Here is a 17,504-nt window from a genome sequence, read left to right on the forward strand (position 1 = left end):
TAAAACTAGAAGGATAAGTGTGAACACTAGAAAGAAGTTGTAATCCGAGGGGTCAGAGCGATAGCACAGCGATAGGGCATTTGCCTTACATGTGGCTGACCCAGGATGGGACCTGGGTTCAAACCCAGTGTCCCATATGGTCTTCTGAGCCACGAGAGATTTCTGAGCACATAGCCAGGAGTAATAATACCTGAGCATCACTGTGTGTGCCCCCAATAAAAGAAATGTAATTCTCATGCTTTGATGGGAACAGTGTGGTATAAGTACTTTAGAATTTTTTTTTTGTTTGATAGGGTTAGATGTTTTATTCTTGTTAAGTTCTGGGTGGCCTCTGACCCTAGTCATAGAAAATTATTTGATAGTATTTACTAAAACTAGTATCTAGTAAAACTGAACTCATGAATACTCTAACCAAGCAATCCCATTCCTACAATATCCCCCCAAAATATTGTGTACTAATTATTTTGAATTAAATCAGGAGCACTACTTATAGCACATGAGTAAATTATACTGTATATTTGCAATGAGTTCTTGTAAGATCAGAAAATGTAGAAACCACAATCACGCAAAACAGCTTTCTCTTACAAAGTTAAGGAGTGAATGAAAGCCAGATTTAAAGGAATATCTGCCTTACCATTTCATTTACAGTCATAAACTAATAGAAGAGTACAACTCAAAATAGTGGTTGTACTTGAAGAGAGAAATGAGGGCTATAGAATACTAGTAATGGTTAACTTTTCTTAAAGTACTATTACTGAACAAACTGATTCTGTTCAGTTTGTAAGAATTGAACAAAATATGATACATACACATTAATAACATACATATTACATTCTTAGAATGTTTAACCAAAGAAAGATCCAACAAGTATGATCTCAACTAAATGCCATCAAAAATAAACTTAACTTACAGAATCATCAAGTTGAGCTGAGACTCGAAATTGTTCAGGATCTGCATCAGTCTTCGGAATTAAAGGAGGCACCTCACATTAAAATGAGGGAAAAAAACACAAAGTAAACACACTAAAACAATCAAAGGCAAAATACAATGTAAAACCAAAATTAGTTTAAAAATATTATCAAACTGATTTGGGTTTTGGTATTACATGTAAGCAATATTTATGTGTGATTCACAGTCCAAAATTAAATCAAATATTTAATCAAATATCCGAATTTAAAATCAAATATTAAAAGGTGATTGTTTTATGTCAAGATTGTTGCTTTATTTTATAGCGAAGCAAGAATAAATTATTTCTATGAAACTGATTCACTTTATTTTTTAAGTAAAAAAAAGATTTTATTTAATAATTCTGAGAAAGAGGGAGAGAATAAAAAACAGAGAGAAAGGAACAAGTTCAAGGGAGAGTGAGCCCTGGTACACATCCCAGAGTGAAAGTATGAAAGTCCACAGGCACTGAAATAGATTAGCTTTTGTTTTGATGACTGTTTTATATTTTGTTTACAAAATGTTTTTCCTTTGTTTCGTTTTGGGGCCACACCCAGTGGTACTCAGGGTTTACTCCTGGTTCTGAGCTCAGGAATCAAGCCTGGCAGTGCTCAAGGGACCAACAACATTACAAGATTTTAAGATCTGACATAGTTTTGGACAATCCTCTTTTTAAAAAGTTAGTATTCAGGCCAGAGCAATGGCACAGTGATGGGCATTTGCCCTGCACCCAGCTGACATGAAACAGAGCCGGGTTTGATCCCCAGCATCCCAAAATAGCCTGCCAAGAGCTATTTCTGAGTGCAGGAGTAACCCCTGAATGCTGCCAGGTGTGGCCCTAAAACAAAAACAAACAAACAAAAATAAAAAGTTAATTTTCTTCTCCATTACTAGAAAAAAAAGAGTGTACCAGAAAATGTATGAGGATAAACAGAAAGGTATGATTTAAGCAACATTTGGGCCTATCACTTTAACAAAGAACATCTGTCAATATAATTATTTCTTCTTCATTTGAACATAATACAGAAAACAAAAAATACTAGTAGCCACGTGTTTTCTTTGATAGATTTCATTATAACTTTAAACCTTTGGTCAAAAGTAAAAAAAAAAAGTATAAATTGAGAATACAGCAACACAGCCTATTAACTTTTTTTTTTTGCTAATGTTAGAAAAAACTTCTTGGGAAAATCTTTAGTGCCCTCACTTCTTCAACTGTGAGTTACAACTACATATTAAGTCACTAACTGTGTGTGTGGGATGGGTAATATCACAGAGAAATTTTTATTTTAAAATAAGTTAATTTTATTAACAATGTTTAATTTGTACATTTATTTTTTTTTTATAAACCTTGGATTGTATAAAAATGTCTCAAAGCAAAAAAACAAACAAACAAAAAAGAAAGACTTTAAGAGGCTCTGGTTCATGCCCATCTGAGAGATAGTAAGATAGTAAGAAATGGCCCAAAACATAGGGAGAGTTCTTCCTTTTACTCTTGTTTATGGGTACCTGATTATATGACTTTTTTAATGATGAATTATAATCAGTGTGATTAATTTTCACATGACAATTCTGTTATTAAAAACAATAGTAGTATTAAAAACAGAAGAACAAAATTAAAATATAAAGAAAAACTTGATTAATTTTAAATACTTTCTTTAATATATTAAAAAATTCTACTACAGAGGAGGGGGGGTGAGTTTATATGGTACCTGATTATATTCTGATAATTATTGATTCACTTTATTTAAAAAATATTTTATGAGACCACGTCTCCAGAGGACTTTGGATGCTAACGAAAATAAAGGTAAACTTGGGTAGAAACTCAGTAAACATTAGTTGACAAATGCTTGCTTAGATGTTATAGGAAAGATCTTCTTACCTTAAAAAATGATTGTTTAATATCTTGACCTAATCTTTCTGACATTTTGCCCATGTTGTCTGACATTTTAGTCATTCCTTCTGCCAAGCTATCAGGAAGGGATTTGACTGCATTTGAAACATTCCGCATAGAATTGCGAAGTGGATTTACAAAGGTGTCCATCTAAAAGGGAAAAGACAAAGCATAACTTCACTATCAGATTTGAAAATCTTAGCAAAATAGAGAACATAAGCAACCCAATGATTTTATACTCTATAATATCTTTTTTTATTTTGAAAGAACAAAACCATGGGACTGGATGTGACTCGCGGGGGAGAAAGAGCAATTGTGTTCCTTGTGTAGCAGCCTTTGGTTACAGCCCCAGCATCACATAAAACAAGGAAAAAAGCATACAAGCATACAAAGAAAAAAAATAAGAAACTGATATTCTTAGTATTTCTTTAAAGTTGCACAACAAACATGATTACAAAATTTTAGTGTTCAGCTTATTAAATAAAAACCATTTTGAGTGCTTCTTGAATTTTTTAAAGGGGGAGTCCTGAAACTGTTTCAAATAGAGATAATAATACAAACTTCTGTTAAATTCAAGATAATCATGACATCAGACATCTGGAGAAAATATACAAAAGTGAACAGTTAGATAAAACGATAGAAAACTAAGTAACTGGCGCCGGAGAGATAGCATAGCGGTAAGGCGTTTGTCTTTCATGCAGAAGGACGGTGGTTTGAATCCCGGCATCCCATATGGTCCCCCATGCCTGCCAGGAGAGATTTCTGAATGGAACTAGAAGTGACTCCTGAGCACTGCCGGGTGTGACCCAAAATCCAAAAAACAGCAACATCAAAATGATAGAAAATCAAGTAACTAGCAACTAAGATTTATAAAAAGTGTCCATTTAGGATTCAAATCATACTCAATGAGAATCTGGACTTACAATATGAATTTTCAATCTACTATAAAAATCCAAGTGTAGTTTTAAAAACAGACACATTAAGCACCCTAAAGTAAGGCCGAAGAGAAAACTAGCAGATATATGTGATCTGATATAAAAATGGATCCAAATTGGGCCAGTGCAATAGTATACAGATTAGAGTGCTTGCTTTCCAAAGTCACCCCAACTTCGCTCCCGAGACCTCCTATGTCATAACAGGAATTTATACTTAATTAATACAATCAACAAATAATTAATAAGGCACAATCAGGAAACATGCCAAGAAGCATTAATAACATTTTCTAACTTTAAATTGAAGACTTCTGTTGTTGCCAAAAATTTTTTGTTTAAAGTGATGAAAACAAAAAATGAAAACAATCATGTGATGGTCTGCTTACCTTACGAGCAAAATCCCCTTTCCCTTTACTGTAAGCTTTGTTCTCCAGGAAATCGAATACATAATGCGCCAAAGCAGGGGATGCCTTCATCATTTCAGGAGTTAAGAGTAACTGATGGGGAGGAAATGATATCTTAAATTTATCAAATGCTCAAAAATAACTACTTTTCATTTCATGTTGTAGAAAGTTATGAATGCATGGGATTCTATTACCATTTAAAAGTCTGTTTATCTCTGTTTATTTTGGTGTTTGAGTCATACCAGGCAGTGCTTCAGGGGCCACTCCTGGCTCTGCGCTCAGAAATCGTCCTGGCACAAGGGACTGTATGGGATGCCACTGTCTTTCCTAGGTTGGCTATGTGCAAGGCAAACAGTTGTGCTATCCCTCTGCCCACAACAATCTGTTTTTAATCTTTTGACTTCCCATGCAGCCAATAAAAAAAAGTCCAAATAAATTTACTTTCAAGTTCTAGAAGCAAAGATTCAACTTAATATATCATTGTTAGTTACATAATTATTCTAAAGTTTTAAAAGAAAGTATATGAAATTCAAAGACCCTGAAGCTTCTTTAAAGGCTTTAGAAGTGCTAGAGATAATCGAACATTCCAGCTTAATTTCTTCAAAGGATCATATTGTATAATACAATGAGTTTATTAATTACAAACAGACACTACCGAGACATTTAAAAACAGTATTCGTGGCAAAGATGGTAATTTCAAGGGCCAGAGCAGTTGTGCAAGCGGTAGGGCATTTGCCTTGTTACGTGCTAATCTAGGACGGACCGTGGTTGGATCCTCCTGCGTCCCATATGGTCCCTAAAATCAGGAGACATTTCTGAGCACATAGCCAGGAATAACCCCTGAGCGTCACTGGATGTGGCCCAAAAACCAAAAAAAGAAAAGATGGTCATTTTCTAATGTGTACAAACAATTGTTAAAGACTTTACTGGAGGGGCCAGAGACACAGCTCACACCAGGCTGAGTGGTTTGATCCCCAAATGGTCCCCACCACTGTTGGCAGCAACCCAAAATGTGAGGTGTTCTAATTACTAACCAATTCTACGTAGAAAAGAGAAATAAATGGGAAAACTATGTATCTGTTCTGCAAATGAGAAAACTTCATAAATCATTTAACCACTAAAAAGAACTATAAAGTAATAACTGTGATGACAATAAGATTCCTATCTTATCGTCATCTGTGTACCCAGATCTGAAACAAAAGTTTTAGATCTTAATTGAACTTAAAGTTTCAGTTTTAATCGCTGTACAATAAATTGTGAGATACATTTCCACAAAACAGCCTATATGCCAAGATTGTTAAAAATGAGAAATAGTTCCTGATATCTAAATCCTTTCCTCAATGCTTTGATAGTTTTATAAGTTTCTCACTTAGGCTGGGTTCGGGAGTGGGGGGGGTTGCTGCATGCACTGAAAATAAAAATCTGCTAGTTTTAGATAAACAATAGGAAGCATTCTTCCATAAAATACTTAGGAACTTTACAGCACTGTACAATGCATATGGGTATGAGTATGGGTTTAGGTATGTACAAATGCAAACCTGAAGAAATTAAATCCCTAGTACCACATCTCCAAAAATTTTAAGATAATAAATAGAAATATTAATTATAGATTATTAGAAGATTGCACTTACATCACATGCTACATAGAAGTGGATACCATCCCATTATTACATGGTACATTTAAAAAATATGACAAAATAAAAAAACTAGAAATAAGGGTTTACCTGCAAATATGAATTTAGATCCTTCTTTCTCTTTTCTAAAAAATCTCTATCCATATTATTAAAAGTCTTCTTACCAGGAAGCTTCAATATGCTTGACAGATTTTCAAACTAGAAGACAAAAACACATTCACAATTAATTCACATTTTTCAAAGGCATAGAAAATAAATTAAAGCTGACCTGAAGGACCTAAGTTATTTTTAAAAAGACATGTTTAGCTCACAAAGAACAAAAATACTATACAAGCTCTAGGCATTTCTATCCTAGTGTAATACTGGAAAATTGAGGGTCACATTTAAAATTATAAAAAGAATTCTATGTTTATATTATTTTAATTCACTCTGGATATTTTTGAAATTATTAGCATTTTTCTCTAGATTTATATACCATGTACCCAATAAATCAAATAGTATTAACAGAATATAATAAGCTCTTAAGGCTTAGATGGTTTAGATTTTACGTTTCTTTTTGAGGGTGCCGCACCAAGCAGTGCTCAGGAGTTACTCCTGGCTCTGCACTCGGGTCATTTCTGGTGGTGCTTGGAGGATCATATGGGATGATGAAGATCAAGCCTGGGTCGGCTGCGCGTATGCCCTGACCAATCTATTGTTCCAGCACCAGGGTTTATATTCTGAATATAATTGTGGTCTGTCCCAGTCTCTATTATGTTGCCAATGCCAGGCTAACAGAAAAATTTTTGTAAGTATTTGTAAAATAAAATAATGGGCAATCTCAAACAATTCCTAAAGTATCAAACAATTTAGTTTTCTTTTATAGATACTTTTCACATCAAATTGAAACTTTAAAGAATAGAAATGGTGTCTTTCTCCTTGCTATCTTTGAATCCAAAATAAAGTTTTAAATTATTTAAAAAAAAAAAGAAACTTAAAAGAATAAATAATATGGGGCTGGCGTGGTGGCGCTAGAGGTAAGGTGCCTACCTTGACTGCGCTAGCCTAGGATGGACCCAGGTTCGATCCCCTGGCGTCCCATATGGTCCCCCAAGCCAGGAGTAAACCCCTGAGCATCACCAGGTGTGGCCCCAAAACCAAAAATACATAAATATATAAACAAACAAACAAACAAACAAATAAATAAATAATAGCTCATATGTTTAGGATAAAATTAAACTACAAAGCTAAATAAATAAAACAAACCCTGGTGCAAATCATTTTAATGCAACAGGAGCCTTATAAAAATTCAATACTGTCTGTATAAGGTTGGCAAAATAGTACAGTAGCTAAAGCAGTTGCTTCAGTTTAATAGGGAACTGCAGGATTCCCCAGAACCACTAGGAAAGGCCATTAAGCAGAGCCAGGAGTAGGTAGACAAAGCAGGTGTACTCCCCCCCCAAACAACCATCACAACAAAAATTGTGTAAATAGGCTCTAATGTTAAATTAGAAATGACAATATTTCCTTCTACTATTTTACAGGAGAGCATAGTCTTAAAAATGTAGATAAAGCAGAGCTTAAAAAGCAAACAGCTGGTCTTAAAACCTTAAATTTCACTTATAAATTAGCTCTTTTGCATTATGATACAGTAAAAGTATCAGGTGCATGTCATTAAATCATTAAAATTTTAATTTGATTTTCATTTAATGTGAAATTCCCCATGAAAGCCCAATTCTATGTTTTGTCATACAATTTTAACTTGGAACAACCTAAAAACTTCAAAGATCACACTGTGATTTTAGAAGAAATATGAAATCAAAACATCATTTATACTTGTACTTTATTTCAATAAGAATTTTTCTTTATGAATTTCACTAAATTTTGGAGTTAGATGAGAACTTAATTCCTGGTTGAAGTATTATTAGTAAAGTTTTTAAACAAAATGTGTCCCTCACTTACGTATTTGGTTATATGTAAAAAAAAAATTTAAGTACTAGCCTAGTATTAAGTAATGATTCCTTTTAATAGTTAGAAATAGTCAATTAAAACCTCATTTAAAAATTCCTATTTACTGCAAATAAATAAAACATTCAGAAATCTTAAAAATTCAAATTATCATAAACTTGTCAAATCTGATTCAAGTGTGGGAATTGAAAAATATGTATAAAAATTATTGCTTTTAAAACCATCTCAAATAAATTTCTAAAAGGTAATAAATATTCAAGATAATTATTTCATCTACAAAAGTAAGCCTAAAAGGACAAAATATCTAAAGTATCAAATTTACACAGAAGAAAATTTTGTTTTTGTTTGTGGGCATACCCGGGAGTGCACAGGGCTTATTCTTGGCTCTGCATTCAGAAATGAATACGAGTGGTGATCAGGAATCATATGGGATGACATATGGAAGCCAAGTTGGCTGCATGCAAGGCAAAATGTCCTATCCACTGTGTTTTTACTCGAGCTCCAAAAGCTATTTATTTTCTTGTTCAAATGGTTCCTTTATACAAGTTTTCAAAAGTGAACACTAACCTATGTTTAATCACCTATGTTATTCATATTTATTCTATTCACAAATATTTTAGTGCCTTTATCGTGGTATCAACACTGAAAAGGTATTTTTGTAAACACTTTATAACATTTCAATGCTTTAGCTTAATCAAATGTCACATTAATTATTATTTCTGTATTGGGTTAAGACTTTTTGTATATCTGAAATGCCAAACAAGTCAAAAATACTTGAGGTACAATAAATTTTATAGAGTATTCCAATTCATTTACTGGTACTTCATTTTTCAAATTAAGAACGACTAATAGAAATAGATTAGTTTCACTGTTTTAAGGACCCTTATACTTTTACAGAAAAGTGGGTTGCATTTAGTCAGAATTAAGAAACATTTGGCTGATGGCAAATATAAATCAAATTGTGATTATTAATAGATCAAGAATTTGCTACATTGTAATAGCATTTACAATAAATATAGCTCTTAATTATGTATGTGCAAAACAAATACATGACAATATACTACTGTAATCCTCATAATTTTATGCCAATTTCAGACAATGCATACACATACACATGATTCTAAAAATAAGACATGCACATTCATTTTTATTTTCAAAGACAAACCATTGACATTTTGGTACTAGTTCATAATGCCTAGGATTACTTTAATTTATTGACCAAATACCTCAAGCCATTCCGATATATTACCTGAAAAATTCTAACTTAATTTGCATAAGCTTTAATCAATACTTGAGTATCCTCAGAACTGTTCAGTAAAAAGCATCCAATTAGGAAACTATGTAAAGTATGTTAGTTCGACGAATCTCATTACCTGTTCCGTGATTCGCATGTGGAAGTCATGGAAGTCACTATAACGGCGGTAAGTTTTCCACATCTCCTCAGTGTTTAAACTGCGTCGATGAACAGTGATGGCATAGAGTGCGTATGTCTTGCCATGATCATTACAAACGCCTGCCACAGCATATGGGTCATAGTCAGCATATACTAGTCATTTAAAACAAAATGAAGAGAACAAAAGACACAAAAGGAGGAAGATGAAGAACAAAAATAAAAACAAACAAAAAAGAAACATGAAAAGAATCTGAAATGACAGACTGAGACAAAGGGATGTCACCAAAGGATAAAACAGATTTCTATCCTCTGTACTCACATCCGTGAAGTGGTACATATGATGGTCACATTAGGAAATGAACTACAGATTTATGATGACATTATCAATCACACAGTGATGCACATTTTGAATTTTCTTCCCAAGGAACTTTTAAGTATTATAAATTCTATCACAGTACCAATTCAGAATATAGCTGTAGAGTTCTCTAAAATTTAATCAAAGTAAAACAACAGAAAGAAACAAAACAAAAGCCTTTTATATATGTCATTATTTTTTTCATTAAAGTTCTTCAATTAAACAGAAAACAAAAGGCACAAGGATAATATTTATCTGCCCCTTTTGGCAATTATCTTGTCATTTAAAGTAGTTTGTAATTTATAAGTGAAGTTTATTCTGAGGATTTTAAAAATGGCATTTCCGGAGAAAAAGTACAGTGGGTAATGCCTTAGAAGCAGCCAACCCAAGTTCCATCCCTGAGTACAGAGGTATTAGTAAGTCTTAAGAACCAACCCCCCCCCCCAACCAAAGGCATTTCCCTAATGACTTATCACAAATGATGTAACACAAATATAATTTTTAATATCAAAAACTTCCCTGTTTAGGGGAACCACACCCAGATGTGCTCACAAGCCTAGCTCTGCTCTCAGGAATTCTTAGCTCAGCCTCACAAGGCTGGGGATCCATGTGGGATGGCGAGGACTGAACCCAGGCAGGCTGTCTTTCTATTTTCAATCAACCTGAGATATATTTTAAATAATTTTTTGTTTTCTATTTTCCACGTTTTCTGTGTTGCATCCTGTTCTATTATTCAAGTATTCCTAAACTTTGTAAGTTTCCAGATACCTATACATGGTCTCTTTATTTCTCTTTTAAATAATATCATTTCTTCATCTGTCCATTTCCCTTTCCCCTTGGATTCTCTGATGACAGGAGGTTGCACACTTGGTTATGGAGTTAGTCAAGGCCATCTACTTCCTAGTCAATGCTTGCAAACACTAGTGGTTGTGTGATGGAGATCACACTTTGCTGCGGTGCAGGGATTGATTGCAAATGGCAGCGTGACAAGGATAACACTGGGCAGTGGGGCGGTACCAGGAATTTCACTTAGAGTCCCAGTTGGCTTTGTGGGTTCTCTCACTCCTGGTATTGTGGGTTCTCTATCTCTGTGAGGTTTCTCTGCATCCCTGAGTTCCTTTTTTTTTTAAACTTATCCACAGACCTTCATTTCAATCTCTGCCTTTTTTTTAATATATGTAACTGAATTTGTTTGTTTTTTCATACAGATGTAGTCTTGCCTCAGGTCTTTCTTCTATCAGCATTTTCTCTTACTTTTTCTTTTACTTCAAGTTAAGAATGATTCTGTGGTACACAACCACTTGACGACGATTGCATTTATACACAACCACTAAATGATGCAAGATATGCTTTCAATTTCTGTGGGTGACAGGCACTGAGTTTTACATCATTAATCACCCTTTGTGATTCTGGTTTTATGTAAAATACTGTATTTCAGCTTCTAATGACCATCTGACTTGTGAATTTGAAGGCATAAGAACTGTCAAAATCAAGATTTTCAATTACTCATATCCCCCTAAATTGCTTTAATCTCATGGTTTATAGGACTTTGTAGATTTGTATATATGTACACGTGCGCATTAACACATTTTTAACTGATTTTACCTGCTCTACATATGGAAAGCAAAATTTTGCAAAGTCGATTAAACGAGCATATGAAACCAAAAATGTAAATTTCTAATACTAGATCACATAAATCTATAGTTGTGATAGAAAGTGGTAAAGTTATAGAGCTTATTGAGAATTCACTATTTTGCACCTAAAAATGGCCAAAAGGTCTGTATAGCTTCATCAAATTATTTTAATCTCATTAAAAGCTAGGAATATGTATTGCAAAAGTTGCATAAAATCCCCTCTCAGGTTTTTATTGAAAGTTTCCTAAGATTTATCTACTCTCCACAAACGTTTCCTTCATTCTTTTTTCTTCATCAATGTTCTTGAATTTACAAGGTAGAGAGCTCCTAGAAGCTATACCATGAGTGAAGACTATTATTTCCCAGTCTCCAATCCAATCACCATTCTACCAGAAATCAATGCAGGAAAAGACACAATAACTTAATTACAATGAACAACTGCCATTATTCAATGAAGTTACAGCATGACAACAAACAAATGGTTTTATCTGTTACGTTCGTCATAAGGCTGGGGGAAGAAAACAGAGATCAAAAAACAGGTTATAGACAGTCTTATTATGGTCGCCCAGCACTGTCAGTAGTTATTCCTGAGCACAGAACCAGAATTAAATCCTGAGCACCATTGGTTCTGGTATCAAACCAAAATAAAACAAAAGTTGCTCTGTAACTAAGGTGTTCACATTCAGGAAAGAGGCCAGCAAAAGACAGAATTATCAAAGAATTTAAAATCTTTAGGGAAAGAAAAAGAGACAAAAAAGCAAGACCTCTTGTTTTCTTGGCTATCATCTAATGAATACAAAGAGCAGAGTAGCAGATACACAAAATAATAATAAAGACAGCAAGTATTTCTTTCAAAAACCAAACAGAATGCAAAGGAGATCTTAAGACAAGAGGTGTAAATTACTAACTTTTAAACTTTTGACACTATAAATCTCCTTTAAGAATTTGAAAAATGAGGGGCCGGAGCGGTGGCGCAGCAGTAGGTTGCATGTGGCTGACCTGGGACAGACCACTGTTTGATTCCCAGGCATCTCATAAGGTCCCCCAAGCCAGGAGCGATTTCTAAGCACATAGCCAGGAGGAACTCGAGCACCACAGGGTGTGGCCCAATAACAAAAAAACAACAAAATAAAAGATTTTGAAAAATGGAAATCTTTGGTGGTGATGGAGTACAGTAACACTGTACATCAATATAATAAACTTGATATAACTGCAAATATGTTAAGCTACAATTTTAAAAATTAATTAAAAGCTGATATACAAACATGCAACTGAATTGAGATATATAGCCTAGTAATTATAATCTGACGAATATCCCAATATTTTAGGAATAGTGAAAGAACAGAGGAATCAGCAATATTAAATTATTATGATAATTATTTACTAATTCAATGATTTAATATTAGAAATAAATTACTTTTCTCAGTTCACCAACAATTTTGTGTATGTACCCGTGGGTCCCAAAATCTGAAGGGGTTTCTCATCTCAACAATTCCTGAACTTATAGGAATGCCCACACCGTTAATCTTTATTTATTCCAATTATCTGATTTGCAAGCTTGAAAACAAATTCCGAACTAAAATATCCCTCAAAAATGATTGAATGAAATTAGACAATTATCAGCTATACTCAGAAAAAAGGAAAAAATGTTTCCCCCCCAAATGTATGTAACTATATTTGAGAAATTATGTAAATACAAAGCAAATAAATATCACCTAATCTAATAAAGGGAAAAGACAATTTAAACTATGACTAAATAAAAAGAGCAGCACAAAGAAAAAGCTCATAAAATTAAAATGTGAGTAATAATGTTAGAATCATAATTATTAGTTTAAAAATATTTTTACCACAAAGCCTCTTACCAGTATCAGAAATGTAAGCATGAAGTTGAACTGAGTCATCAGAAGGTATGTTTGAAAGGTCATCTAAAGACTAGGAAAGGGGGAAAGAAAGAAAATATTTTGGTTTTTAATGTCATAAAAGTGTTAAAGAAGTATGCATATATATATATATATATCATCTTTGTCCCATATAAGCTTTGTATTATTATCCACCAGTACTCTACCCCACTAATTATATACTGTATATACTCGAGTATAAGCTGACCCAAGACTCCCTAAAAACTGGGAAAACTTAGACTCGAGTATATTTACTGCTAGAAAAAACTGTAAACTAGCAACAATAACGTTAAAACTTTAAATGAAGTGCAGAAAAAAATGTAGCTTAACAGGTAATCCAGCTAAATCACAAAGGTTAAAATCCTTCAAAACTGGATTCCTCCTCCTCCTTCTCATCTGTATGCCCAAACAGCTTCAACTGTATCTGATGTGAGGGTATAGCATAGACCTTGTCATCATCACTGAGTTCACAGATATCATTGTCAATGCTGTCGGTATCATACAAAGGGAAGAATATTGTGGGTGTTCAGTGGCATACAGTGCAGTTCAGCTGCCTACCTCTTCAGTTCAGCCGTGACTTGTGGACTGAGCTGAAGCACCGACCCCTCCAGCAGATGGCAGAAGATGACAGGAGACTATGTGCATTTGATTCAGTGCATACACACCAAATCAAATAACCTGTATGACCCGACTATAAGCCAAGTTCGGGGTTTTCAGCTTATACTGGAGTATACACATGTACACGCACACACAAATATACATGAGAAGAAAAGATGATTAAAATAGAACAAAGAAATTTAGAAGTGCGTATACTACAACTTGCTACATTTCTCAAACTACATGCACCAAAAACAAAACAAAAGTGAATTAATGTAGATAAAGCAGGTACATGCCTTGAGGTTGGGCTGAGCCCCCCACACCCCACTACTTTAAACCTCTGCCCACATCCATCATCTTCAATGCAAAAAAATCAGTCCAGTTCCTCTATGAAGCTCCAAAAGACAGTAACTGCAACAGATACTTCCCAAATAGTCCTATCCTGGCTGATACCTCTGTGAAATTCACACAATGGGTAGGAGACTTTCCTTTCTACAGGAACTACAGCAGCCCTGCACCACATCCTGCACCTTCCCACAGAAAAAGCCTCGCTCCAAAATTTATTCTCAAACTGCCAAGCCATCAAATCTGTTTTCTATGTATCCTGGTGCAACCCCTCAAAATTTTATAGTAAAAGGGGTCAGAGCAATGGCCTAGAAAGGACCGTGGTTTGATCTCCAGGTTCCCATATGGCACCCCCAAGCTAGGAGCGATTTCTGAGCGCATAGCCAGGAGTAACCCCTGAGTGTCACCGGGTGTAGCTGGAAAAAAATATATATATAGTCATGTCAGCCCAGTAGTATCACAGGAAATCTGATAGGAAAGTTATGTAGTAGCCTACTAAACTCAGTGAACCTAAACAAGTTCACACAGAAAGCTCAACTAGAGCACCAACCACACAATCCATTAAGTCCTCAGACATGACTCTAGTAACTCCAGGGGAAGATACAAAAATTATTGCAAATCGACCTATGTTCATCTAAGTTTTAATAATTCTATTTACTTTGTGTTGTAATAAACAATAAGAAGTAAATCTGTGCTTGTAAAGAGGCAGGCTGTGGTAGTGAGTGAGAAAATTGGGAGCACTTGTGAAGGGAAGGCCACATTGTTGGTGGGATAGCTGTTAGAACATCTAATACAGGGGTCTCAAACTCGCGGCCCTGCGGCCCTCCGTACAACATTTTGTGGCCCTGCCCTAGAGGAATCTTTTTTTGTTTTGTTTTGTTTTAGTTGTTTGGGTCATACCCCCATTGTTCAAGGCTTACTACTGACTTTGCACTCAAGGATCACCCCGACTTTGCCTCCTGCGGCCCGCAGGTAAATTGAGTTTGAGACCCCTAATAATGTCTTGATCAACTATATTATGAATAACTTGGTAAATTACAGTGATAAATTAAAAAATTAAGTAGACATTCTTAAATTTCACTTTCATCTTCTAAATGCTGAAATAAAAGAACCAACTATTTTTAACACTATCTGAGAAAAATCTCCTTAAATACTAGTCACAATGATATTAACATGCAAGCATCAAGCAAACAATATAATGTTATAGTTGGAGAAATAATTATCTTTCTACATTTTGAGATTTAGAAATTTAAGTATGAGTTACCATATTTTTCGTTCTGTAAGACACACCTGACCATAAGACACACATAGCTTTTAGACAAGGAAAACAAACAAAAAAAAATATTCTAAAGCAAAGGCTGTACTAAAATATTCAATAAACGCAAAATGAGATGCTGTCAGGAGATGTTGGCTGGGAACAACCAGCCTGCGAGGCCTAAGTATATTTACAATACGCCAGTCCACAGCTGGTTAAGCAAATTTACCTAACTTTTTTTTTCCACATCACAAAATTAAAAAAAGGGGCCAGAATGATGGCTCAAGTACTAAGGGGGTCTGTGATACTAAGTGATAGCCTAGGACAAACCCTGCTCGATCCCCTGGTGTCCCATATGGTCCTCTAAAGCAGGAGTGATTTCTGAGCATATAGCCAGGAGAAACCCCTGAGCATCACTGAATGTGACACACACACACACACACACACACACACCTACCTATGGAAGGAAAGAAGGGAGGGAGGGAGGGAAGGAAGAAGGGAAGAATAGACTTAAGTACTCAGAGAATGTTCTCCAGACATACAATCACAATCTTTGATAAAGGAGCAAGAAATCCAAAATGGAGCAAGGAAACACACACACACACACACACACACACACACACACACACACACACACACACACACACACACACACACATGGAAGGAAAGAAGGGAGGGAGGGAGGAAGAGAGGGAAGGAGGGAAGAATAGACTTAAGTACTCAGAGAATGTTCCTCAGACATACAATCACTTAATCTTTGATAAAGGAGCAAGAAATCCGAAATGGAGCAAGGAAAACCTCTTCAACAAGTGGTGTTGGCACAACTGGTTAGCCACTTGCAAAAAAGGAACTCAGACCTCAGCTAACACCAGGTACAAAGGTAAAATCCAAGTGGGTTAAAGACCTTGATATCAGACCTAAAACCATAAGGTATACAGAACAACACATAAGTAAAACACTCCATGACATTGAGACTAAAAGCATCTTTAAGGAAGAAACAGCACTCTCCAAACAAGTGGAAGCAGAGATAAACATATGGGACTGTATTAGCTGAGAAGCTTCTGCACCTCAAAGGAAATACTGCCCAGAATACAAGAGTCACCCACAGAGTGGAAGAAACTATTCACCCAATACCCATCAGATAAAAGGTTAATATCCAAAATATACAAGGTACTGACGAAACTCTACAAGAAAAAACACATCTAATCCCATCAAAAAATGGGGAGAAGAAATGGACACTTTGTCAGAGAAGAAATACAAATGGCCAAAAGACACATGAAAAAATGCTCCACATCACTAATCATCAGGAAATTGCAAATCAAAAACTATGAGGTACCATCTCATGCCAAAGAGACTGGCTCACATCACAAAGAATGAGAACAGCAGTGCTGACGGGGATGGAAAGCGACATGGAGATTCCTCCAAAAACTGGAAATTGAGTTCCCATAGGATCCAGCTATACCATTCCTAGGGACATACCCTAGGAACACAAAAGTGCAATATAAAAATCCTTTCCTCATACCTGTATTCATTGCAGCTTTATTTACAATAGCCAGACTCTGGAAACAACCAAGGTGCCTTTCAACAAAAACTGTGGTACATATACACAATGGAATATTATGCAGCCATCAGGACAAATGAATTCATGAAATTTTCCTATACATGGATGTACATGGAATCTATTATGTTGAGTGAAATAAGTCAGAGGGAGAGAGATAGATACAGAATAGTCTCACTCATCTATGGGTTTTAAGAAAAATGAAAAGACGTTTTTGCAATAATTCTCAGAGACAAATAGAGGAGGGCTTGAAGGTCCAAAAATTCTGCAAGTTTTGGTAACACTAAAGGATGAATTGGGAGCTTCCTATATGATCATTATATATATTCTTATGGTTTATATTTACATTTCATTTTCATGTAATTTAACTTCTTTAAGGCCCAGAGAGTACTTACCAAATTTATGCTTCTTGTAGGAGAACCATTAAATGACTCTGTGGGAAGGGAAGTTAATCAGTAAATAGTCAAAAAATAAACTTTAAAAACAACTTTGTCAACATCTATACAAAAAGAATAAAAGGCACACAAGAAAGAATAAAGAAAATTGTGATACAATACCACCTAATACACAAGTCCCCTACAATTCATGGTTTTCATACCAGGTATATCAGCAAAAAGACTTATGTACCTTGGTTGGTATCCTCAAAAGGTATTCACGTATAGAAAAAAAAAACTATTATTTTATTTTAGATCATTGTAAGAACGTAATCCAATGCA

The 17,504-nt window shown here is 34.9% G+C and overlaps 1 protein-coding gene across 1 annotated transcript in view; it reads right to left on the reverse strand.

Annotated features, from left to right (window-relative positions):
* SNX13 (sorting nexin 13) overlaps positions 1 to 17,504 on the reverse strand; it is a 90,424-nt gene that overhangs the window by 9,910 nt on the left and 63,010 nt on the right. The window contains exons 16-22 of the mRNA XM_049785706.1: positions 17,184 to 17,221; positions 12,998 to 13,067; positions 9,127 to 9,299; positions 5,897 to 6,004; positions 4,155 to 4,265; positions 2,825 to 2,986; positions 911 to 982 (exon numbers count right to left, since the gene is read on the reverse strand). Coding sequence (XP_049641663.1) covers positions 911 to 982; positions 2,825 to 2,986; positions 4,155 to 4,265; positions 5,897 to 6,004; positions 9,127 to 9,299; positions 12,998 to 13,067; positions 17,184 to 17,221 — 734 coding nt within the window. The remainder of the gene's footprint in view (positions 1 to 910; positions 983 to 2,824; positions 2,987 to 4,154; positions 4,266 to 5,896; positions 6,005 to 9,126; positions 9,300 to 12,997; positions 13,068 to 17,183; positions 17,222 to 17,504) is intronic.

The sequence above is a fragment of the Suncus etruscus genome, chromosome 13, assembly GCF_024139225.1.
Source record: "Suncus etruscus isolate mSunEtr1 chromosome 13, mSunEtr1.pri.cur, whole genome shotgun sequence".
Classification (NCBI taxonomy): Eukaryota; Metazoa; Chordata; class Mammalia; order Eulipotyphla; family Soricidae; genus Suncus; species Suncus etruscus.